The sequence below is a fragment of the Labeo rohita genome, chromosome 10, assembly GCF_022985175.1.
Source record: "Labeo rohita strain BAU-BD-2019 chromosome 10, IGBB_LRoh.1.0, whole genome shotgun sequence".
Lineage (NCBI taxonomy): Eukaryota > Metazoa > Chordata > Actinopteri > Cypriniformes > Cyprinidae > Labeo > Labeo rohita.
Window position 1 is genome coordinate 24895844 of NC_066878.1, and position 24869 is coordinate 24920712.

The following is a 24869-nucleotide window of genomic DNA, read 5'->3' on the forward strand; positions in this document are numbered from 1 at the left end:
TAATGTTTCTAACATGTATTTTGAGCTGCAGCTCGTCATATTTGAAGGTTTTACTAGTTAACCGGTCACCTCACCATGTTCGTAGATTTATGCATGTACATGGATATTTGCTTTTAAACATTGTGATTTTTCCGCTTATTTTAGTTAATTCCATAAACCTAGAGAGCTAAGCCTGTAGTACTACTGAGAGTGTCGTGTAAACATGACTGAAGATGTGCAAAGCGGTGGAAAAGACAAACTGATTCAATTGAGTGAGTCATTTACGCTAGAACCGCTCCAACTGATTCAAACTCGTGACTCCGATCATTCAGTTCAAATGATTTACTAACAAAAATCATTTCAAAAGAGATTTTAAAAATCAAATAGAGATGGGTGAAAACTATAGCTTTTCGAAACTCCGAATCTCCATCGCATCGCAAAATGATTCACTCTTTTGAATCGCTCCAATTGGATCGTGAATCACTTGATTTAAATCAGGACTGCAGAATGAGTTTGCGAATCATTTGAGTCAGATCGGAACTTCGGAGCGGGTTTGCGAATCTTTATTCAGGTTGGGATTCGGAGCTTAGATGTTGAATCATTTGATTTAGATCGAAACTTTGGAGCGTAATTGCGAATTGATTCAGATTGAGTGGGATTGAAGTGGGATCGCAAATCATTTAATTCAGATTGGGTCTTCAGAGCTGGTTCACAAATCATTATTCAGATAGGGACTTAGGAGCACGCATCGTGAATCATTTGATTCAGATCGGGGCTTCATAGTGGGTTTGTGAATCTTTTGATTCAGATCAGGCCTTCGGAGCATGTATCACAGATCATTTTCCTGATTCATGATTCCTGAATGAATCAGCTTTTTGAACAAATTGAATGAATGACTCAGTGACTTGTTAATTTAATTTTAAGTATCATTTATTTCATATTTACATATTAATAAAAAAAACTATAAAAAAAAATCAAAAACCTATGATAATAATAAACCAATTAAAGGGGTAGTTCACCAAAAAAAAAAAAAAAGAAAATTGTATTTTTAAAGCTTACTTTTTGAAACATCTATTTTGTGCTTTTCTCATGTAACACAAAAATGTCTTTGATGTGCTTTTAATATGTGATTAAATAGATTACTTAATTAGATTAATTAATTAAATACAATTTTTTTTAATCAATTGACTGATTTTACATTCTTAATTGACCTTTTTTTAGCATTTCTATTTATTAATAGATTTAATAGATTAATAATTTGACAAACATTTAATATAACGGTACATGCATTTTTGTGTTAAACAAATGACTAATAATTCATACTTATTTTTATTTTTTCAATAGATAGCAGTAAAATTTAAAGTGCTTTCTTAATAAATATAAACAATTACAAAAAATTGAATGTAAGTCCATGTGATTTTTCATGCAGAGACGTCTGGAAATATCATTTTCAACCTAAACGTAAGCCCTACTTTTTACATAAATTCTTACAAACATTTAAATTAATATAAAGCTTCATCAATAAGTATTTAACACCCATTTTTTATTTTATTTTAACAATGCAGTAAAATTCAAAGTGTTGTCTTTGTAAATAAAATGTAAACAATTAAATGTTGAATGTTGTAAATATTCACTGATGAGGTCATTCATATTGTAAAGCTTTTTTATGTTTTATAGTAAAAATGTATTGTCTTTTGTAAGTATATTTTTAGTAAGGTAACGTACAGTTAATCAAGTCTTGGCTGTAGCATTTTACATTCTCCTCCTGTCGTAATGACATGTTTTAGTGTGTATTTCTCAGATGAAATTATGCAGCGCTTCATTAATTCACATGACTTTCTCTGGATGTTTTATCTCCATTAATGGATTCTCATTCTCTCTAATGAAGATGGTGTACGGGCTGCGCGAGGCTCGCTGCCGTCTGCCTGATTTTACGGGTGAAACGCAGTGACGTTGGGCTGGATTTCAACACTCTCGGTCTCGCATGATGAAATGCCTCCTGTGGTGGCGGCTGAAAGAGCCGAATAAATCATCCGGCCGGATAGCTGCTCTCCGGGGGAAGTTGTCTTACATTCATTATTAATCACAATTCAGAAAGAGTTGTTCCCTATTTATTATTCATCATAAAACTGCTCTGGGCTCTTTCCCATCGCGGCGTAGCTGGAGGGAGTGTTTGCGTTCGCTACAGGTGTGTGACAGATCCAACCTTCAGCTGATCCAAACCGACGCCAGTCTCACCTCCAGATGAAAACAGAGCGTCAGATTCTGAATGACGAAACAACGTTCACAAACCATTTTATCTTCAGTGTTTTCAAAGCAGAGTGTTTAAAGGAATAGTTCAGCAAATGTGCCATCGCAGATGTAGATGAGTTTGTTTCTTCATCAGATTTGGAGAAATGTGTCATTCCATCACTTGCTCACCAGTGGATCCTCTGTAGTGAATGGGTGCCGTCAGAATGAGAGTCTGATACAAACATTACAATAATCCAGTCCATCAGTTAACATCTTGAGAAGACAAAAGCTTAAACAAATCCATCATTAACACGTTTTAAACTAAAATAGTCTATAATCCAAAAGTCTATAATCCAAAATAATGCTTCCTCCAGTGAAAAAGTGTTCTGGTCTGAATCAGGTGAGAAATCTGCACAGATCAAGCACCGTTTACAAGCCACAACAGCTCTAAACAAATATGTGGCTGGATTTTGATGTGTGAGAGAATAGAACTTGATATTTGTATCAGCTGTTTGGACTCTCATTCTGACGGCACCCATTCACTGCAGAGGAATCAAACTCATCCTAATGTTGATGGCACATTTTCAGTACATTTTCACATCTGAGTGTACTATTCCTTTAAGCCACAGACGCAGCATATACTGTATCTGTACGGTCTGAATGAGTTACTGTGTGATTATGTAAATGCTGTTAAAGGGCGTCAGTGAATATGTTTCAGAAACAAGCGTATTGAAGTATTTGTGTGGGTTCAGACTGTGGGACTAATGGAATCTGTGTTTGTGTGTGTTGTTTACTTCATCAGGAGCTTCACATGATGTTGAACAGGTGTTTATGGACAGATCTCACATGTGGGTGTTTGAACAGATTCTGCTTTGTTTAATTATACTGAGTGACATAAAGATGAAAATGCATGTCATAGTCTTCTCTGATTAGTTTGCATGATTAAATGTGCTCGTTTATGTGTCGCAGCTTGTTTTATGAGAATGGAGGTCAGAAGACACACAGAGGAATCTACTGAGATGCTGATGTCTTTTGTCTCCATTTGTGCAGGTGAGTTGATGCGCTCACACGTTTTTGAGGTTTTTGAGGCCAAAATTTCCGGTTCCATCATCCTGCAGTCAAGGGTTTGTAAAAGTTTTTTTTTTTTTTTTTTAAATTAAATTCCTGAAATAAGGTTGAAAAAGTTGTTGAAACAATTTTGGTGACACTGAAGTCATGTGACTGTGGTGTAGTTTGTTTTTAGTCCACGTTTAGCTTTTTTTTTTTTTTTTTTTTTTTTTTTTTAACTTATGCTGATTGTATTTAGGCTTCAGAATCCATAAGTTGTGACCCTGGACAACAAAACCAGTCATAAGGGTCCATTTTTTAAAAATTGAGATTTATACATCATGGTTGAGATACAACTGTTTGAAAATGGGTGCAAAAAAAAAAAAAAAAAAAAAAATATATATATATATATAGCGATTACTGGAGTTAAAGCACTTAAGACATTTAAACATATAAGGAAAAGGACATTACATATTATTTAGCAAGACTGTACCCACCTAAATCAATGATTAAAAAAGCATTTGTGGCAAATCCAGTTAATTTACCATAGAAACATGATGTTTTTTAATGATCCCCTTAAAACTTTGCATGCTTGTTTAGAATCACCTGTCCCATGTGCTCAGCAGGTTTCGTGAAATTTTGAGTTTTTCTTTAGGCTTTATAGGTTTTTGGTAACTTTGGACAGGCCCCTTATCTAAACAACCCTGTTGTAGCTTTCCAAAAGTTCCAACATTTTTTTAGATAATTATTGGCTTAGAGAGTCCAGAGAATTGCACTGCAGTGTTTTTTTTTTCCAGATTGAGCAAAAGGACTAGCTTGCAGAAGGTTTTTCACATCTTCTCAATCATTTAACAAATAATTTGATTGACAACAGTGGTTCTAGATGCAAAGTTGTTGGAATGAGGTACAAATATTGTGCATTTGTGTGAAAAGCTGCACAATGTACATTTGTTTTCAACCTTGTTTACAAATGTGATATCGCCACCAGATTTCTCTCAGACCTTTTGGGCTGTGAGTCGAACAGGCCCACTGAGTTTCGTTCCAATCAACCTCCGTTATTTCTTTCGGCCAATGGTGGCCATATTTTTTGAGTTACGCAAATGTCCAAAGTGTACACACTGATTTTCATGTTGATAGAACAAATAGTTGCACAGTTATAGCAATATTTATGTTTTTCTTACAGCGCCACCAAGTGGCCAAGCCCTGTGATTCTTTTTTTCCCCTTGTGACCTCAGATTGGGCTCTTACATAAGTTTTCTGAATTTGGTGAAGATATCTCATTCCACTCAGAAGTTATTGGCATTTTACTAAAAGTGGTCCTGCCCCCTTTGAGCATTTTGGCGTCACTTTGTGATGGTGATTTGAAACTTTTTTTTATAATTATTGATATTCACTCTCCAGAGAATCTTTCTGCGCTGGTTTGGTTCCAACTGGGGGGAAAACCTAGGACTAGTTTGCAAAAGTAGTTTTTTTTTTTTTTTAAAAATGCTAAATACCCGAAATTTCATCAGACTCACGATCAAATCCGACGTGTGCGTTTTGTCCGGTGTGAGCCAAGGATTCCAACGACATAAAACACTTGAGCCTGTGACTGACATTTAGGAGTTATGAGTGATTTCGTACATTCGATCGATCGATCGCTGTAGCGCCCCCCATGAGGCCGATTGGGGCAAGCCTTGGTGACGTTGTAGGCGGTGTGAGTTACTACCATCCCTCCAAGTTTCAAGTCTCTACGACTTACAGTTTGGTCTTCACAATCAGTTTTACGTGGAAATTGCTGATCCGTGACCATTCTAACAATTACAATAGAGTTTCAGTGCTACGCCTTTAAAGTTGAAGTTCTTCTTAGCAATGCGTATTACTAATCAAAAATTAAGTTTTGGTATATTTACGGTAATAAATTTACAAAATATCTTAATGGAACATGATCATTACTTAAAGGAGAAGTCCACTTCCAGAACCAAAATTGACATACTGAGTACATTATATGTCAATTTTTGTTCTGGAATTTGTCCTTCGAAGATGTTCATGTCTTTCTTTCTTCAGTTGTAAAGAAATTATGTGTTTTGAGGAAAACATTTCTGGATTTTTCTCCATATAATGGACTGATATGGTGCCCTGATTTTGAACTTCCAAAATGTAGTTTAAATGTGGCTTCAAAGGCTCTAACGGATCCCAGCCGAGGAAGAAGGGTCTTATCTAGAGAAATGATTGGTTATTTTAATAAAAATAAATACTTTTTAATGTCAAACGCTCGTCTTGTCTTACTCTGTCTGGACTGTTTTTGTTCTGGTTCATGTCGAAAAACTCCCATCTCATGTTCTCCCTCAACTTCAAAATCGTCCTACATCACTGTTTTACCTTTTTTGTTAAGGGTGTTTGATCTTCTTTGCATGTTCACTTTGCAAACACTGTGTCTGTTCTTCTGCAGCGATGTAGGATGATTTTGAAATGATTTTTGAAGTTTAGGGAGAAAATACGATTGGAGTTTTTCAACAAACCCGAACTGTCTTGACTCAGAATACACAGAGTTCAGGGAGAGAAAGACAAGACGAGCGTTTGACATTAAAAAGTATATAAAGTGTATTATTTTAATGAAAATAATGGCTAGATAAGACCCTTCTTCCTCAGCTGGGATTGTTTACAACCACATTTGTGATCGTCTGAAGCTGCATTTAAGCTGCATTTTGGAAGTTCAAAATCAGGGCACCATATCAGTGCATTATATGGAGAAAAATCCTGAAATGTTTTCCTCAAAAAACACAATTTATTTACGGCTGAAGACAGAAAGACATGAACATCTTGGATGACAAAGGGGGTGAGTACATTATCTGTCAATTTTTGTTCTAGAAGTGCATTTCTCCTTTACGTTTTGATATATTTATGGTAGGAAATGTACAAAATATCTTCATGCAACATGATCCTAATTATTTTTAGCCTAATTTCTTTTTTTTTTTTTGACCCATACTACTGTATGTATTGTTGGCTATTGCTACAAATATACCCGTGCTACTTAAGACTGGTTTTGTGCTCCAGGGTCACAAATGTGTAAGAATCCTAAACTTTTGCTGGTCACAGAGTTGATTGTCTGCAATAATCCAAAATCCAGTGGAAATATCTTTTGTGTTTTTGCAGAGGGAATCAGGATGATGTGAACTTCAGTCATACGTCATCACTGCAGCGCTTTATTACCATGACAAACATGTGTTTAGTGGAGCAAATGCGCTGCTGTAATACACAGTGAGTTGTTTAGCAGCAGATGAACTGGAGAGAAATAACTGCAATCCTCTCATTAACTATTCATTGGCTTTGAACAGTCCAGAAACTTTAATGTTCTGTTTTAGTGTCTGAGTGCGTGCGTGCGTGTGTGTGTGTGCGCGCGCGCGCTGCATCAGTCGCATTCGCAGCTCCTGGTCTCGTTCGCTCTCATCTCTCTGATGCGGTTTAATGAGCGCTAATGATCTCATTTAATGAATGACAAACACTAACTGGATGTGGCTCTCCTCCTCGCTGGGCGGTGAGGAGTGTGCGTGAATCGTGCTGTTGATTCAGCAGCTCCTCCACTGCGTTGTGCTGCGCGCGCGCGAGTGTGCGTGTGCGAGGCTGGGGGTGTGTGCGCGCGTGTGCATGTGTGTGTGTGCATGTGAGAGCATGATCGAGTGCATGTGGACGCGTGAGGCGAGAGGAAGGATGGCTGCTCATGTGTGAGCCGCAGACAGACAGCTGCTGTATTTACCCGGAGAATCCGCGCACACCGCTTTGCGTCGCCAGCATGCCTGCGGAGGTGAACGAGGTGAGTGTCTGCGTCGCTTTTCCCGCAGCGCGATGATGCTTGCGCGTCTGCAGCAGTAGCAGTGGGTGCCAGGGCTGGGTGGGCATCGCCTCGCCTCGCCTGCTCTGGATCTTTCCGTGCACCGGCGCTGCGGATGTGTGCGTGTGTTTACGCATGTGGCGGATTTGCATGCAAATACACAGGGTTGATGCCGCAAGCGTGCGCCAGCGCTCATACCGCAGCGGCTCCGTGTTGTTGCGCGTCTGACTGTGAGGTTTAAACTCGCTGAATGCGGCGCAACTCCTCCGGCATACCAAAACACGCAGCTGCGCTCGCGCTCCGGCCACTGCAGGCGGCATATGCAGAGCTGAAGTTGCTCGGCGCTCCGTGATTCGCGTGTCCTACTTGGGCTTGTGACAGCGGATCCGCTGCCCTTGAGCGAGTCACTGCCACTGAGCCTGGTGATGTGCATGAGATGGATGATGCATGATGGATGGATGGGCCACTTCACATGACGTAGTGGGTAAGACGGGTTACAAACCGCGTAAAGCGTCTGCTGTTTGCTGAGGTGGGAATTCGCCACTGAAAAACATGATTTGTTTGCTTTATTAATTCATGCTCTTCTTGCGGCTCATTCATTAAGACATAAGTGTTCTTCTTCATAGTCTTTCATCACCTGCTCCACCTCTGAGACGACTTCTCTTAAATGCATATTTTTCATCTAATGATTTTATAATCATTTGTAGTGCTTTTAATCATATTCGCGTGATAGGTACTTAATCATGTATTTTTTTTTCTCCCTTGTGAGAAATATGGTGTTGCATAAGTGAAACTGTAGCATGCATGTGTTATTTTGGCAGATTGGTTATTATTATTCTCAAATTCCATGATGCAGATAGTGGTAAATATGTGGTTACTGCTGTTTGACTGCAAATACTGTGGTCGAACTCCGGTTACTGTATTTCATAAGGAGTCAAAATCAATTTTTCTCTATTTTTCACTGGCAGTAGCTAAAAATGCATTGTATGGGTCAAAATGATAATTTTTTATTTTATGCCAAAAATCATTAGGATCTTATGTAAACATCATGTTCCATGAAGATATTTTGTAAATTTTCTAGGGTAAATATATCCAAACCTATTTTTTGTTTTTGACTGTTAAAAACTTCATTTGGACAACTTTAAAGGTGATTTTCTCAGTATTTCAGTTTTTTTGCACCCTCAGACTACAGATATTGAACTAGTTGTATCTCGGCCAAAGATTGTCCTATCCTAAAAAAATGGAAAGCTTACTTGTGACCCTGGACCACAAAACCAGTCATAAGGGTCAGTTTTTTGTAAAATTGAGTTTTATCATCATCTGACAGCTGATTAAATAAGCTTTCCACTGACAATAGTTGGACAGTATTTGGCTGAGATATAACTATTTGAAAATCTGGAATCTGAGGGGGGCAAAAAAATCTAAATATTGAGAAAATCGCCTTTAAAGTTGTCCAAATTAAGTTCTTAGCAATGCACATTACTAATCAAAAATTAGGTTTTCAAATATTTACAGTAGGAAATTTACAAAATATCTTCAATTAAGTACTTTGAATGAGAATGAAACAGATGTGAATATGATTAAAAACACTATAAATGATTATAAATTATTTGTGACACTGGAGCACAAAACCAGTCATAAGTATCACAGGTATATTTGTAGCAATAGCCAACAACACATTGTATGGATCAAAATGATAATTTTACTTTTATGCCAAAAATCATTAGGATATTAAATAAAGATCATGTTCCATGAAGATATTTTGTAAATTTCCTACCATAAATATATCAGAAGTTAATTTCTGAATAGTAATATGTATTGCTAAAAACTTCATTTGGACAACTTTAAAGGTGATTTTCTCAATATTTCAAATTTTTTTTTACACCCGCAGATTTCTCATTTTCAAAAAATTGTATCTCGGCCAAAGATTGTTCTGTCCTAAAAATAGAAAGCTTATTTGGTACCCTGGATCATAAAACCAGTCATAAGGGTCAGTTTTTTTGTAAAATTGAGTTTTGCCATCATCTGAAAGCTGAATAAATAAGCTTTCCATTGACAATATTTGGACAATATCTGGCTGAGATACAACTATTTGAAAATCTGGAATCTGAGGGTGCAAAAATAAATCTAAATATTGAAAAAATCGCCTTTAAAGTTGTCCAAATGAAGTTCTTAACAATGCATATTACTAATCAAAAATTTTAATACACTGCACTCCAAAAGTTTGGAAACACCCCTGGCAAAGTGTGGTTTTGGACGATATCAGCATATTTTTTGGTGCAAATACATTAAAGTACCTTGACATTATCATTGAAGAGCAGCAATAATAATTTTCATTTTGATGACATCATAATGGCAATATATACATGTCAAAGACAGACATGCCCCTTTGCCAGCTGTGATGCCTGATTACTGGTTTAAACTTGGCCCAGGTTTTTGGGTCGGCACACCTTAATAGCTTCAACAATTGATTGCCAATTAAGTTTAGAATACAATGAATTTAGGCCCAGATTATGCAGAGCTGTAATAGCTGCTAATGCTGGATATTTTGATGAATCGAAAATTTACGTTTTTCTATGTATAAACTCTTTATGTAATAAAATATATTTTGGTAGTTTGTGTTGTCCCTCATCAGTGCAAAATTATCACAAATTAAAAAGGATTCATGCCAATATTGTCCAAAACCCAACTTTCTAGGCCGTTTCCAAACTTTTCGACGGCAGTGTATATTTGCAGTAGGAAATTTATTAAATATCTTCATGGAACATTATCTTTACTTAATATACTAATGATTTTTGCCATAAAAGTAGATAATTTTGACCCAAACAATGTATTTTTGGCTATTTCTACTTATGACTAGTTTTGTGCTCCAGGGTCACAAATGATTTTATAATCATTTATAGTGTTTTTAATCATATTCGCATCTGTTTCGTTCTCATTTAAAGTACTTATGTATTTTTTTGCACATTTCTCCCTTGTGAGAAATAACCATGGTGTTGCATAAGTGAAATTGTAGCATGCATGTGTTATTTTGGCAGATTGATTATTATTATTCTCAAATTCCATGATGCAGATAGTGGTAAATTTGTGGTTACTGCTGTTTGAGTCCAAGTATTTTTATACAGAGTCAAAATCCATTTTCCACATTTTTTAGTCTCATTTGTGACCCTGGAGCACAAAAGAAGTCTTAAGTATCACAGGTATATTTGCAGCAATAGCCAACAATACACTGCATGGATCAAAATTATCAAATTTTCTTTTATGACAAAAATCATTAGGATATTAAGTGAAGATCATGTTCCATGAAGATACTTTGTAAGTTTCCAACCGTGAATATATCAAAACTTAATTTCTGATTAGTATTTTCATTGCTAAGAGCTTCATTTGGACAACTTCAAAGGTGATTTTCTCAATATTTTGATTTTTTTGCACCCTCAGGTTCCAGATTTTCAAATAGTTGTATCTCGACCAAATATTGTCCTATCCAAACAAACCATACATCAATGGAAAGCTTATATATGATGCATTAATCTCAGTTAAGTGAAGCATCACTGTTACTGTTGCACATAGTAACCACCTGCGTATCAACACCTTAACAACTGCATAGCAACACTATCAACAAATAGCACTCATATTCTCTACAGGAAAGGAAGACTAGTTAAGAGTGCTTGTAGATGTTAGTTAATAAACACAAAGCCCAGAGCGATCCAGGCAGAATCAAAACAGTGTTTGAGACTGATGCTCGTTTCCATGGCGTCACCGTACGACTACATCAACAGCCCATCCATCCTGACGTCTCTCTCTCTCTTTCTCTCCTGAAGCGTTTCATCATGCGCTGGCGTTTAAAGAGATTGCTTTATGATGGAGATCCAGTGATTATTGTGAGCGATGGAAACACTGGGAATAATGCTGAACTCTACATGCATGAAATGACTCAGTCACTTTTGACTTCACAGAAGGAGCGATCACCATGCGGCGCAGATGCGTTTCAGATTGAATGAAACTTATGTTGCTGTGACTCAAAATATCTGCATGTTTTTATTGCGTGTTTAAATGTGATTTATTATAGGGAGGGATGCACAAACACACTTTCCTGGCTTTTTCGAAGAAGAAATGATCATTATGCATTGAAATACTGAATCTTTTTAGATTGAATGAAACCTGTTGCAGGACTCCAAAATAAATGCATCTGAAGTCACGTTTATTTTACACAGCGCTTTTTTAAATCAGGTTGTTTCAAAGCAGGTCCACATTAATAAATAACAGAATCAAATTAGTTGATTCAACTGAATCAAGTCAGTTTTGATTCAGATGTCTTCGTAAAAGCCATAAGTGTGTTTGTGCATCATCTTTACAACAAATGCTCTGTCATCTATTGGAACTGAATTGACTTGAATAATGACTCCATTGTGTTCTGTAGAGCTGCTTACAGCTGAAATTGATTGCAAACTTCAGCTAATATGAGATAAATTCAAGACAAATTCAGATATTGCTGTAAAACAATATTAAAAAGACAATAGTGTTGTTATTCAGATCAATTCAGTTCAGTGCTGAATCACTTTCCATGGCTTTTCAAGGAAGAATTTAGCATTATGCAATGCAATCCTGAATATAATCCTATATGTAATACATATTATTTCAAAGCAGTTCACAAAAATAAAAAAGAAAATAACAGAATCAGTTTGCAAACAAGTCAGTTGATTCAGTTCAGTTCATTAACTGTAAAGTTCATCACTTATGAAACTATTTGAAAACTATTTCATGAAACTATTTACATTTTTATCTAGAAGAAGCTCAGTGTCAGCTCAGACAGTGGTGTTGTTATTCAGATCAATTTAGTTCAGTGTTGATTCAGTTCAGTTCAACAGCACTTCAAAATTTCAAAGCAATAAACAGGAAAATAACAGAAGCAATGAAGCAAACAAGTCAGTTGATTCAATCGAATCAAGTCCGTGTTGATTCATTTCAGTTTAATAACTGTAAAGTTAAACTATTTTATGAAACTAAATTAAAGCTATGAAGCTCTACAGAAGACAATAGTGTTGGTATTCAGATCAGTTCATTTCACATACACATAATTTCAAAGCAGTTCACAAAAATAAACAGGAACATAATAGAATCAATGATGCAAACAAGTCAGTTGATTCATTCGAATCAAATCAGTTTTGATTCCGTTCAGTCCAATAACTGTAAAGTGAATCATTTTCCTGGCTTTTTCAAAAAGGAATTTAGCATTATACAATGCAATCCTGAATCTTTTTATTTTTATTTTTATTTTAACAGCACTATATGTAATACAGATTATTTCAAAGCAGTTCACAGAAATAAACAAGAAAATAACAGAATCAGTTTGCAAACAAGTCAGTTGATTCAATCGAATCAAGTCAGTGTTGATTCAGTTCAGTTCAATAGCTGTTAATTAATTATGAAACTATTTGAAAACTATTTCATGAAACTATTTTTTTTTTTTTTTTTATCTAAAAGCAGCTGTTATTGAGATCAATTCAGTTCAGCGTTAATTAAGTTCATTTCAATAACTGTAAGGTGACTCACTTTCCTGGATTTTCAAAGAAGAATTTAGCATTATGCAATGCAATCCTGGACCTTTTCTATTTTAACAGCACTATATGTAATACAGATCATTTCAAAACAATAAACAGGAAAATAACAGAATCAATGAAGCAAACAAGTCAGTTGATTCAATCGAATCAAGTCAGTGTTGATTCAGTTCAATAACTGCAAAGTTCATCAGTTATCAAACTATTAACTGAAATAGTTTTTATCTAGAAGCAGCTCTACAGAAGACAATCGTGTTGTTATTCAGATCAATTCAGTTCAGTGTTGATTCAGTTCATTTCAATAACTGTAAAGTGAATCACTTTCCTGGATTTTCAGAGAAGAATTTAGCATTATGCAATGCAATCTTAGAACTTTTTTTATAGCAGCACTATATGTAATACGGATAATTTCAAAGCAGTTCACAACAATATGCAGGAAAATAACAGAATCAATTTACAAACAAGTCAGTTGATTCAATCGAATCAAGTCCGTGTTGATTCAGTTCAGTTCAACAACTGTAAAGTCCATCTATATTATGAAACTAAATTTTTATCTAGAAGCAGCTCTACAGAAGACAATAGTGTTGTTATTCAGATTAATTCAGTTCAGTGTTGATTCAGTTCATTTCAAAAACTGTAATTGAATGCTAAAAGAATTTAGCATTATGCAATGCAATCCTTTTTATTTTTATTTTAACAGCACTGTATGTAATACAGATCATTTCAAAGCAATAAACAGGAAAATAACAGAACAAGATGCAAACAACAAGATGAGTCAGTTGATTCAATCGAATCAAGTCAGTGTTGATTCAGTTCAATAACTGCAAAGTTCATCAGTTATCAAACTATTAACTGAAATAGTTTTTATCTAGAAGCAGCTCTACAGAAGACAATCGTGTTGTTATTCAGATCAATTCAGTTCAGTGTTGATTCAGTTCATTTCAAAAACTGTAACTGAATGCTAAAAGAATTTAGCATTATGCAATGCAATCCTTTTTATTTTTAACAGCACTGTATGTAATACAGATCATTTCAAAGCAATAAACAGGAAAATAACAGAACAAGATGCAAACAACAAGATGAGTCAGTTGATTCAATTGAATCAAGTCAGAGTTGATTCAGATCAGTTCAATAACTGTGTGAAGTTCATCAGTTATAAAACAAATTCAGTTTTCATCTAGAAGCAGCTCTACGGAAGACAATAGTGTCATGATTCAGATCAGTCCTGGTAAATAATGATTCAATCCAGTTTAATAACAGTGTTAATGTTGCACAATTAATCAATGATGAAGTGAATTCAGCTCAGTTCAGTTCATTGATGTGTGAATGTCATTGCATTAGATGTCAAATAAACAAAATGGCCTTTTATTGTAAGAAAGGATGCATTAAACTCTTTCTTGGCTTTTAAAACAAGTTTGTAAATGATAAATGAGTAGATCCAGTGTTGTCGATGTCAGTGTGGTCACGTCTGATCCACACAGAGTTATTTCTCGCTGGTGTCAGCAGATACGCTGCAGATGTTTTTCCTGAAGTGTGTGAGTCGTCTCTTGAAGTGTGTGTTGTGTTTATGAAGCTGCGCTCATGTATAATTCACCGCCGCTCTGGAGGAAGTTCTGCTTGCTTTTCTTAAGCGTGTTTGCGAGCGCAGCTCCGTCGCTGAGTCCAGAATATTTAGTGAAATCACCCGGAGGTGTTTCACACCAAAGGGCTTTGACTGATCTCATAATGCTCTTTTATCTGAAGACGTTCATCAGGTTTGACGGTTTGAGAAACGCTGGTGAATCAGTGAAGATGTGCTTGTTAAAACATGATCTGCGTAATTCGGATCTCGTGTTGACGCTCGTGTTCTTTTCTTTGGTCCAAAGAAGCCGGATCCAGAGGAACCGCCGGCCGAAACTTCGGCTCCAGACACCAAAGAGCAGACGGAGGAGACGGCAGAAACCCCGTCTTCAGACGCCTCCACCGTCACCTCCAACCCCGGGAGCTCAAGTCACACGGAAACACATGTAGGAACGCTGCAAAAAATGATTTCTGATCACGATTTATAAAGATTTGTTTAACCTGTTAAAATAATGATTTATTGTTCTCAGATTGAAGGCAAACTATGAATATTTAAATCCTTGTAAATCCTTCATTTGTTCATTTCTTGCATTGCCTAATACTCTGTTATTAAGGAAAAGCTTATTTAATATACGCAGACAGATGCCAACTATTACCTCAAATGATTTTCTTCCTCTTTTCATCTTTTTTCCCGTTACAAATATCTAAGCGTTCTTAACCCTCATATTTGAAAATCTATATATAATTTTCTCATTCTGTGTGTTTGTACCTGAAGAATTTTTTAAAACATTTTATTTTAGATAACATTCACAGTTTAATAATACAAACCATGTTGTATCTGATCAGCAGCTTGTTGTTAATGAATGTAAATGTGAAAAATGCCAATGTTTTAAATGTTATCATGTTTTTACTGCATTAAAAAATGTAGAAATTCTTTGACATTCATCTAAATATATATGACCCACACCAAAAAAACTATGATGCAAAATATATATATATTTTTGTCAACATTGATGAGAAATTTGATTTGAATATGTCATGGTATGAAATTTATAAGAACATATAATCAGAGAATTACCAGTATTAACCCATTGGAATCAGTGGAATTTAGTTCAGTTTCTTTGAATTTGTTTGAATTCATTAAACCCTCATATTTATTTCTAATAAAACAACATAAGTAATCAGTTTTAATGCTGCAGTGATTTGTCAATAGATATACGTATTAATTTTCATTTGACACTAATATAACTTCACAGATAATTTGACAACAGTGGGACTCCATACATACAGGAAAAGAGTTTATGCCTCACCAAAATAAATAGAATTGAAATAAATAAAATAAAAAATAAAACAAAAAATATATTAAATAAAATATAAAATTAAAAAATATATAAAATAAAACAAAACAAAACAAAAAAAACAATAAAATAAACAAAATAAACAATAAAAGGGAAAGTGATTATTTTTCTGGCCCCACTGACAGATATTTGTTCTTGTTTTAAACATAAACTCAGTTAATCCTGATACTTTTTTTCAGAAAATGAGAGTTATTAAAGTCATTTTGTTTCTTAAATAAATGGTTAATTTATTAGATATTTGTAGTGGAAAACAAGACAAAAATACTGAGGAGAGAATCATGTTTTCTCAGTTGGCATCTCTCTGCTTATATTAAACAAGCGTTAATAGCTGAGTATCATTAGGCGATGCAAAATATTCATAAAAAAGGATTTAAAAGGATTTAAATATTCATAGTTTGGCTGGAATTTAAAAGCCGTAAAAATAATTATTTTAACAGGTTCTTTTTATAAACGAATCATTAATAATTCATGACTAATGACTCGTTTTGGCTGTTTTATTTTCTCCTGATAAAAAGTAGATATTGTTTACAGCCCTTAAACTGCAGGCTAATGAGGCGTCGTGTGTGTGTGTGTGTGATGTTAACGAGCTCACGCTGAGCTGTTTCTCCATGTTTTGCAGACTGAGAGTTCGGGTATCGGGACAGAAAAATCATCCAGTCCTGACAGCGAATCGAATCCGCTCAGCTCCAGCAGCTCCAATGAACAGGTCGTGCTCAACATCCTGAAGGTGAATATTAAATCCTCTATATAGTTGCGTGTAAAATATTTAGCATTTTTGCTTTGGGAAAGGCAGTATTAAAGAGAAAGAATCGTCTGATGGTGAAGGGTTAAATTTAATTCAGTCCATTTCATCAAAACTGCCCCGCAGTCATTTATCCAGCTCAGTAGGACACAAATTAAATCATCGTTTTATAGAGTCCACATTCTCAGGTGAGAAAATATCATCTTTATTCACGCTGTGAATGTATTCAGATCGGTGTGTTATTATTAATCTGGCCCTTTGAGACGCCTCTGTATGTTTCGTTTGGAAACCGCTTGTCATTCGTGGCGTTTACAGAGTCACACATCGCTGATCAAAACAGCAACACATGATTTTCTACTGTAAAGCAGCATTCTCTTACAGCATTCTTCCATCAAGATCATTTTCAGAAGTAAAATGACTATTAATGAAATATTCAGACTTGTTTTCAGACAATATTCAGTGAGTTTATGATTAAAAAAAAGAAAAGAAAAACATCTGTCAGTGCAGTGAGAAAAACAAACTTAATTTAAAGGGAAAGCAAGATTATTTTTCTGAATCCATTGGCAAATATTTGGTCCTGTTTTAAGCATAAACTCTTATTTATAATTATGATTTTATTTTATTTATTACTTTAGATTTTTTTTAGGAAACTCTTTTGATATTTGTAACATTATTACATTTAATATTTATTATATTTAATTAAAACAAAAACATTTTTGTTACTTGAAATAAAATTAACTTTAACTGAAATAAAATAAAATAACTAAAAGTAAATTACGATTAAAATCAGTGAGAACTATAAACATTTAAAAACAACAAAAACGAATAAAAATGACAAAATAAACAAAACCAAAACTTTAAAACTTTAAAATTAACATGAAAGCAGAAAATATATTTTAAAAATGTACATAATATAATATAAAGATAAAATTTACAATAGTAGTGCTACTAAAATACTAAAGTAACTAAAATAATAAAAAGAAGTTAAACTAAATTTTAATTTAGTTTAACTTCATGGACTAAAATAACTGCTAACACTTTACAATAAGGTTCATTAGTTAACATTAGTTAACTACATTAGTTAACACAAACTTTATTAATTGTAGTGCTCGCGATTAATCACACCCTTAAATTAGTTTTTGTTTACATGATATATGTGTGTGTGCTGTGTGTGTTTATTATACATATATAATACACACACATGCATAGATACATTTAAGAAAAATGTTATGTTTATATATTAAAAATATTTATATCTAATATTAATTATATCAATAAAAATATATACATGTAAATACCTGTAAAGAATTTCTAAATATATACTGTATGTGTGTGAAAATATATACTGTATATATCATGTAAACAAAAACTTTTATTTTGGAAGCAATTAATTGTGATTAATCATTGCACAGCACTGATTTTAGTTAATGGTAATTTCAACATTTACTAATGTGCTATTGAAATCACAAGTTGTGTTTGTTAACATTAATTAATGTACTGTGAACTAACATCTTAAAAAAAAATTAAAAGTATATAGACAAAAAGGTAATAAAAATGACAAAAACACAGATGTATAAAACTTTTACAAAAATTATGATAAAAACATATAGAAAATATAAATAAAAACAGTTTCAAGCTATTAATAAAAAAAGTGTAATATTATCTCAACAATACTAAGACAACACTCAGTTATAAAGGAAAATACGACAAAAAAGTAGAAGTTCATTTCCAGAACAAACATTTACAGATAATGTTATAAAATAACTAAAATTAAAATGAATGAAAACTATATACACATATTTAAAAAAAAAAACTAATCAAAAATTGATTAAAAAAAAATCTAAAACTTTAAAATGAACATAAAAAGCAGAAAATACATAAAATCGAATTCGAAATATTAACAAAAAAGTCAATAACAGCAGTGCAGTAATACTAAAATAACACTAATAAAGTGAAATATTTTTTGTATGTGATTATTTTTTTATTTGAAATAACATTACAGAGCTTGAATGACAGTATAAATACTAAGAAAAGAAGATAAAGATTAACATTTCTCATTTTCATTTAGTTTAACTTGATGCACTAAAATAAATCTGAAATAAAAATTAATTAAAACTATATAGACGATAAAAACTTTACAAAATTGATAATGAAAACAGAAAATAGAGCTATTTATTAAAAAATAGTAATAGCGTCTCAACAGTACAATGACAACACAGGAAAACAACAAGACAAAAATACTACCAATAATCATTTTTTGCAGTGAATTGTCACGAATGCGTCCTCAAATCACGTGTATATTATTTATTTTCCTGTATAGGAGGGTTCATCTGAAGGTTTGGATGAATTACAGACACCATGTTCGGATACTCAGTGTCCAGATCAAGCGGCGCCTCCTGATTCCTCCGGCGAGAAGGACGACGCTCACGCGGTTCGACCTCCTCGCCCCGAGTCCGGCGTGATCTCCGTCCCTCCGAACGAGATTCCCGCGGATCTGTACGGCACTCTGAACGCTCACGCCATCACGCTCCTGCACGGATTACCCTTCCACTCGTCCTTTCCCGCCCGGACCTACTTACCGGAGAACTGCTACACGCTGCCGCTCCACCGGGACGGTTTCGGCCGCGGCGCCGGCGCTTCCAAAGCGGAGCCGGACGGCACGGACCTGCGCTCCGCCGCGCATCACATGAGGCCGGCGCTGGACCTCACGACCGACGAGCGGCTCGGGCCGCTGCCGCACGCGTACTTCCAGGACCTGTACCGCATGCAGACGCTCGTCCCGCAGAAACGCGCCAGCATGGTGAGCCTGGACACCATCCGCAAGGATCCGCGCTGGCGGGACCCCAACTTACGCGAGGTCATCGCCATGCTGAGCCACCCCATGGACCCGGTCAAGTCCAACGCCGCCGCGTACCTGCAGCACCTCTGCTACGAGAACGACAAGGTCAAGCAGGACGTCCGGCAGCTCCGAGGGATCCCCGTCCTGGTGGGGCTCCTGGATCACCCCAAAGCCGAGGTTCATCGCAAGGCCTGCGGCGCGCTGAGGAACATCTCCTTCGGCAGAGACAACTTCAACAAGGTGGCCATCAAGAACTCGGACGGCATTCCTGCGCTCCTGAGACTCCTGAGGAGATCCAACGACGTGGAAGTCCGAGAGCTCGTCACAGGTTCGTCCGCATGTGTGCTCTCGCGTCACCAGTTGAAACAAATCAATGCTTTTGTTCAGCAAGGATGCATTAAAATGATCAAACGCGACAGTAAAGGCACATATAATGTTATAAAAGATTTCTGTTTTAAATAAATAGGGCCCGTATCTGTTTTTCAATGGTTAAATTAAATTGTATTAATCAAAAAGCGTGTCTAATTAAATAAAAAATGTGTTAATCAAGCGTGCATTAAATTGATCAAAAGTGACTGTAAAGACATTTATAATGTTTTAAAAGATTTCTGTTTTAAATAAATAGGGCCCTGTCCGTTTTTCCCCCCAAATTCTGTTTTATTTTTTTTCTAAATTTTTTTTTTTTGTTTGTTTGTTTTTTGGGCTCCTTTTCAATGATTAAATTACATTTTATTAATTAAAAAGCATGTGTAACTAAATAAAAAATCATGAAAATTAAACAATTTGTTCATCAAGGATGCATTAAACTGACCAAAAGTGACAGTAAAGACTTTTATTATGTTATAAACATTTCTGTTTTAAATAAATACGCCCGTATCTGTTTTTCAATGGTTAAATTAAATTGTATTAATCAAAAAGCGTGTCTAATTAAATAAAAAATGTGTTAATCAAGCGTGCATTAAATTGATCAAAAGTGACTGTAAAGACATTTATAATGTTATAAAAAATGTTCCTCTTCTAAATAAATAGGGCCCTGTCTGTTTTGTTTTTTTCCCAAATTTCATTTTATTTTTTTCTAAATTCCATTTTTTCCATTAAAATTTTTCTGGACTCTTTTTTAATGGTTAAATTAAATGTTATTAATCAAAAAGCATGTCTAATTAAATAAAAAATCATGAAAATTAAACAATTTGTTCATCAAGGATGCATTAAATTGATCAAAAGTGACTGTAAAGACATTTATAATGTTTTAAAAGATTTCTGTTTTAAATAAATAGGGCCCTGTCCGTTTTTCCCCCCAAATTCTGTTTTATTTTTTTTCTAAATTTTTTTTTTTGTTTGTTTGTTTTTTGGGCTCCTTTTCAATGATTAAATTACATTTTATTAATTAAAAAGCATGTGTAACTAAATAAAAAATCATGAAAATTAAACAATTTGTTCATCAAGGATGCATTAAACTGACCAAAAGTGACAGTAAAGACTTTTATTATGTTATAAACATTTCTGTTTTAAATAAATACGCCCGTATCTGTTTTCTTTCCCTCAAATTCCGTTTTATTTTATTTTTTCTAAATTTCTTTTTTTTTTCTTTTTAAATTAAATTGTATTACTCAAAAAGCATGTGTAACTAAATACAAAATCATGAAAATTAAACAATGTGTTCATCAATGATGCATTAAATTGATCAAAAGTGACTGTAAAGACTTTTATAATCTTATAAAATTTTACCCTCTTTTAAATAAATGGGGTCCTATCCATTTTATTTTTTCCCAAATTCCGTTTTATTTTTGTCTAACTTTCATTTTCTTCCATTTTAATTTTTCTGGACTCCTGTTCAATGGTTAAATTAAATTTTATTAATCAACAAGCATGTCTAATTAAATAAAACAAATCATGAAAATGAAACAGTTTGTTCATCAATGATGCATTAAATTGATCAAAAGTGACTGTAAAGACATTTATAATGTTATAAAATGTTTTCGTCTTTTAAGTAAATGGGGCCCTATCCATTTGATTTTTTCCCAAATTCCGTTTTTTTTTTTTTTTTCTTCCATTTGAATTTTTCTGGTCTCTTTTTCAATGGTTAAATTAAATGAAATAATAAATAATTAAATAAAAAAATCATGAAAATGAAACCGTTTGTTCATCAAGGAGGCATTAAACTGACCAAAAGTGACAGTAAAGACTTTTATAATGTTATAAAAGATTTCTGTTTTAAATAAATAGGGCCCTGTCCGTTTAATTTTTCCCCATATTTCATTTTTTTTTTCTAAATTCAGTTTTAATTTTTCTGGACTCCTTTTCAATGGTTAAATTAAATGTTTAGGGCCCTATGAAATGTTATGTTTTATTGTTATCAAATTGTGTGTTCTAGCAGCTCTAATTATTTGAATACATAAAAAACAAGTTTCATTTATTCTTACAATAGCCTTGTTAAATTCCTTTTCTCAGAAGTTCTGTGTTGTGTGTTTGCATTTTTCTGGTTATAAAATGAAGTATTCATTTCATTTACCTTTTAACTAATGAAAATTAAACATTTTATTTTGTGGCAAATAAAGGGGATTTACTACAACAATTAAAACATTAAAGAAATCTATGATTATTCCTTAAAAATAAGGTTTTAATAATTTTAGTAGTCGTATTAAGTACATTCTGCTGAACAATAGTAATGTATTTCTGCCGCAATGTCTTCACATTAAACCAAACGATATAGTAGTTGTACTAGTCATTTTGCAGCTTAATATTTACAAATACTAGTCCATATCGTGATTTTATTTAAGTGTAATGATCTACTTTTGATTAATTCATCCAAACTTTGACAAATTCCGTGACATTCCATGTTAAACTGTAAATTCCTGACTGTAGAAGACTGGTTTCCGTGATTTCGTCCACATTTTCCGCATCGCGGAAATCATAGGGCCCTACATAAGTGTGAAGTTTGTGCATTTTTTTACTTCTTGTAAACTTAGAATTAATCACTGGGTTGGATTTAGAAGTTTGGGATCAGAGTTATAAGAAATTAAATGATTCTGATTCAGATTCAGGGGTTATTATCATTTACTAAAAGTGAAGCTAAAACTAAAACCATAAAAACATTTTGTTACTTGAAATGAAATAAAATAAATATAAACTGAAATAAATTAAAATGTAAAAACATTAAATTATTTCATTTCAGCTACTCGACAAGGCAACATTTCTCATTTTCTTTAGTTTTTTTCGTTGATGTACTACAATAACTAAAACTAAAATAAAAAAATAATTTAAAAAACTATATAGACATTTAAAAACAATAAAAATGACAAAAACACAAGAAAAGGACAAGCTTGAACTAAAATAAATGGTTTAATGTGATTTAAAATATTAAAAACTATAATAGTCTATAATATTAATATCAATAAAATCAATGATATTGAAATAAAACAGTTCTTTTGAACTTTCTATTCATCTGTGAATCCTGAAAAATAAACTGTATGACGGTTCCCACAAAAATATTGTGCAGCACAACTGTTTTCATCATTGCTAATAATCATAAATATTTGTTGAGCAGCAAATCAGCGTATTAGAATGATTTGTGAAGGATCATGTGGCACTGAAGACTGGAGTAATGATGCTGAAAATTCAGCTGCGCATCACAGAAATAAATTACAGTTTAACAGATATTCACATAGAAAACAGCTGTTTTACATTCTAATAATATTTAAGATTTCTTACTGTATTTTTGATCAAATAAAAGCAGCCTTGGTGAGCAGAAGAGACTTCTATCCTTCTCTTCTTCTTCCAGCACTGAATTGTATTGAATTGTATTGAATTGGATGTTGTAGTTTCTTCAGTGCTTTATAGACAAGGCATGAATATCAAACCGGCCTGGGAATGGACTCATTCTCTGTTCTGGTGAAGCTGAACTGACTCTCCTGGTGTTTCCTCATGTGTTTCTCAGGAACGCTGTGGAATCTCTCCTCCCATGAGCCTCTGAAGATGATCGTCATCAACCACGGCCTGCAGACGCTGACCGACGAGATCATTATTCCTCACTCGGGTTTGAGAGGAGACCCGAACGACCCGGCCCGACCCGGAGACCCGGAGTGGAACACGGTCTTCAAGAACACTTCAGGATGCCTGAGGTTCGCTTTCTCTTTGAACCGCTGCAGCTGTTAAACAGGCTCAAATGAACCCTCATAATGCTTTCAAAATCTGTGACTATTTTCTCATTCCAGATCTTTTTGGACTAGAAAAATAATTTATTTTATTTTTTAACTAAAACCATATTTTACCTGATCAGCAATGTCTTACTAATGAGTCAATGTGAACAATTCTTAAAGTTTTGAATGTTACCAGGTTATTAGTGCATTTACTTCTTTTTGCTTCTATTAATTTAAAAGAAAAATAAATTCTTTGAAATATCAATATACACATGAACCACACCAAAAAAAAACTATTCTGCAAAATATGTACGTTACCAGTCAAAAGTTTTTGAACAGAAAGATATTTTAAAGGCGTCTCTTCTGCTCACCAAGCCTGTATTTATTTGATATACAAATAAATACAGCAAAACCAGTAACATTTTGAATTATTTTTATTATTTAACATAAGTGTTTTCTATTTGAATATATTTGTATGTAATTTATTCCTGTGATTTCAAAGCTGAATTTTCAGCATCATTACTCCAGTCACATGATCCTTCAGAATCAGTCTCATATTCTGATTTGCTGCTCAAAAAACATTTATCTTATTATTATTATGTTGAAAACAGCGTAGAATTAGTTTCAGGTTTCCTCGATGAATAGAAAGTTCATAAGAACAGCATTTATCTGAAATAGAAATCTTTTGTAACATTATAAATGTCTTTATCATCACTTTTATTTTATTACACCAATTTAGAGGATCCTTGCTAAATAAAAATATTAATTTAATATTTATATTTAATTAAATAAAAATATATATTATATATTTAATAATATTTATTAATATTTAATATTTGTTTATATAATATATATTTTATAAATTATACTGACTTTTGAGTGGTATAGTGTATAATGTTACAGAAGTTTTTTTCTTTCAGATAAATGCTGTTCATAAAAGAATCCTGAAAAAATATGTACTAAACTGTTTTCAACATTACATTGCTAATAATCAATAATGTTTGTTGAGCAGCAAATCAGCATGTTAGAATGATTTCTGAAGGATCATGTGACTCTGAAGACTGGAGTAATGATGCTGAAAATTCAATGCTGTGTCACAGAAATAAATTACATTTTAACAGATATTCACATAGAAAACAGCTGTTTTACACTGTAAAATTATTTAGCAATTTTACTGCTTTTGCTGTATTTTGGATCAAATATCTGCAAGCATTGTGAGCAGAAGAGACTTATTTAAAAAATATTTGAAGTCTTACTCTTCAGAAACATTTAACTGGTAGTGTAGTTTTTTTTTAAATATTGACAAGAAATTTTATTCGAATATATCTTTGTATGAAATTCATAAGAACATATAATATATTACATAATAAATTACATATAAATAACATATTACTAGTATTAACTCTGTTGGAATGAATGGAGTGTAATTTTTATAATTTTTATTTTATAAATAGATTTTTATAAATAAATGTATTTATTTTATTTATTATATATTTTATATTTATCAGTTTTTTTGTTTTAATTTTAGTTTTAGTAACTATAATGTGCTTTAGTTGTTTTTATTTATTTTTATATTTCATTTTAGCTTCAAATTAAGTATCGTA

General features: G+C 33.5%; 1 protein-coding gene across 1 annotated transcript in view; it reads left to right on the forward strand.

Moving 5' to 3' along the window:
• The first annotated feature begins 6660 nt into the window (after window positions 1-6660).
• Window positions 6661-24869, forward strand: part of arvcfa (ARVCF delta catenin family member a) — a 33871-nt gene continuing 15662 nt past the window's right edge. The window contains exons 1-5 of the mRNA XM_051120392.1: window positions 6661-7051; window positions 14493-14633; window positions 16165-16272; window positions 18608-19454; window positions 23064-23247. Coding sequence (XP_050976349.1) covers window positions 6959-7051; window positions 14493-14633; window positions 16165-16272; window positions 18608-19454; window positions 23064-23247 — 1373 coding nt within the window. The 5' untranslated portion in view covers window positions 6661-6958. The remainder of the gene's footprint in view (window positions 7052-14492; window positions 14634-16164; window positions 16273-18607; window positions 19455-23063; window positions 23248-24869) is intronic.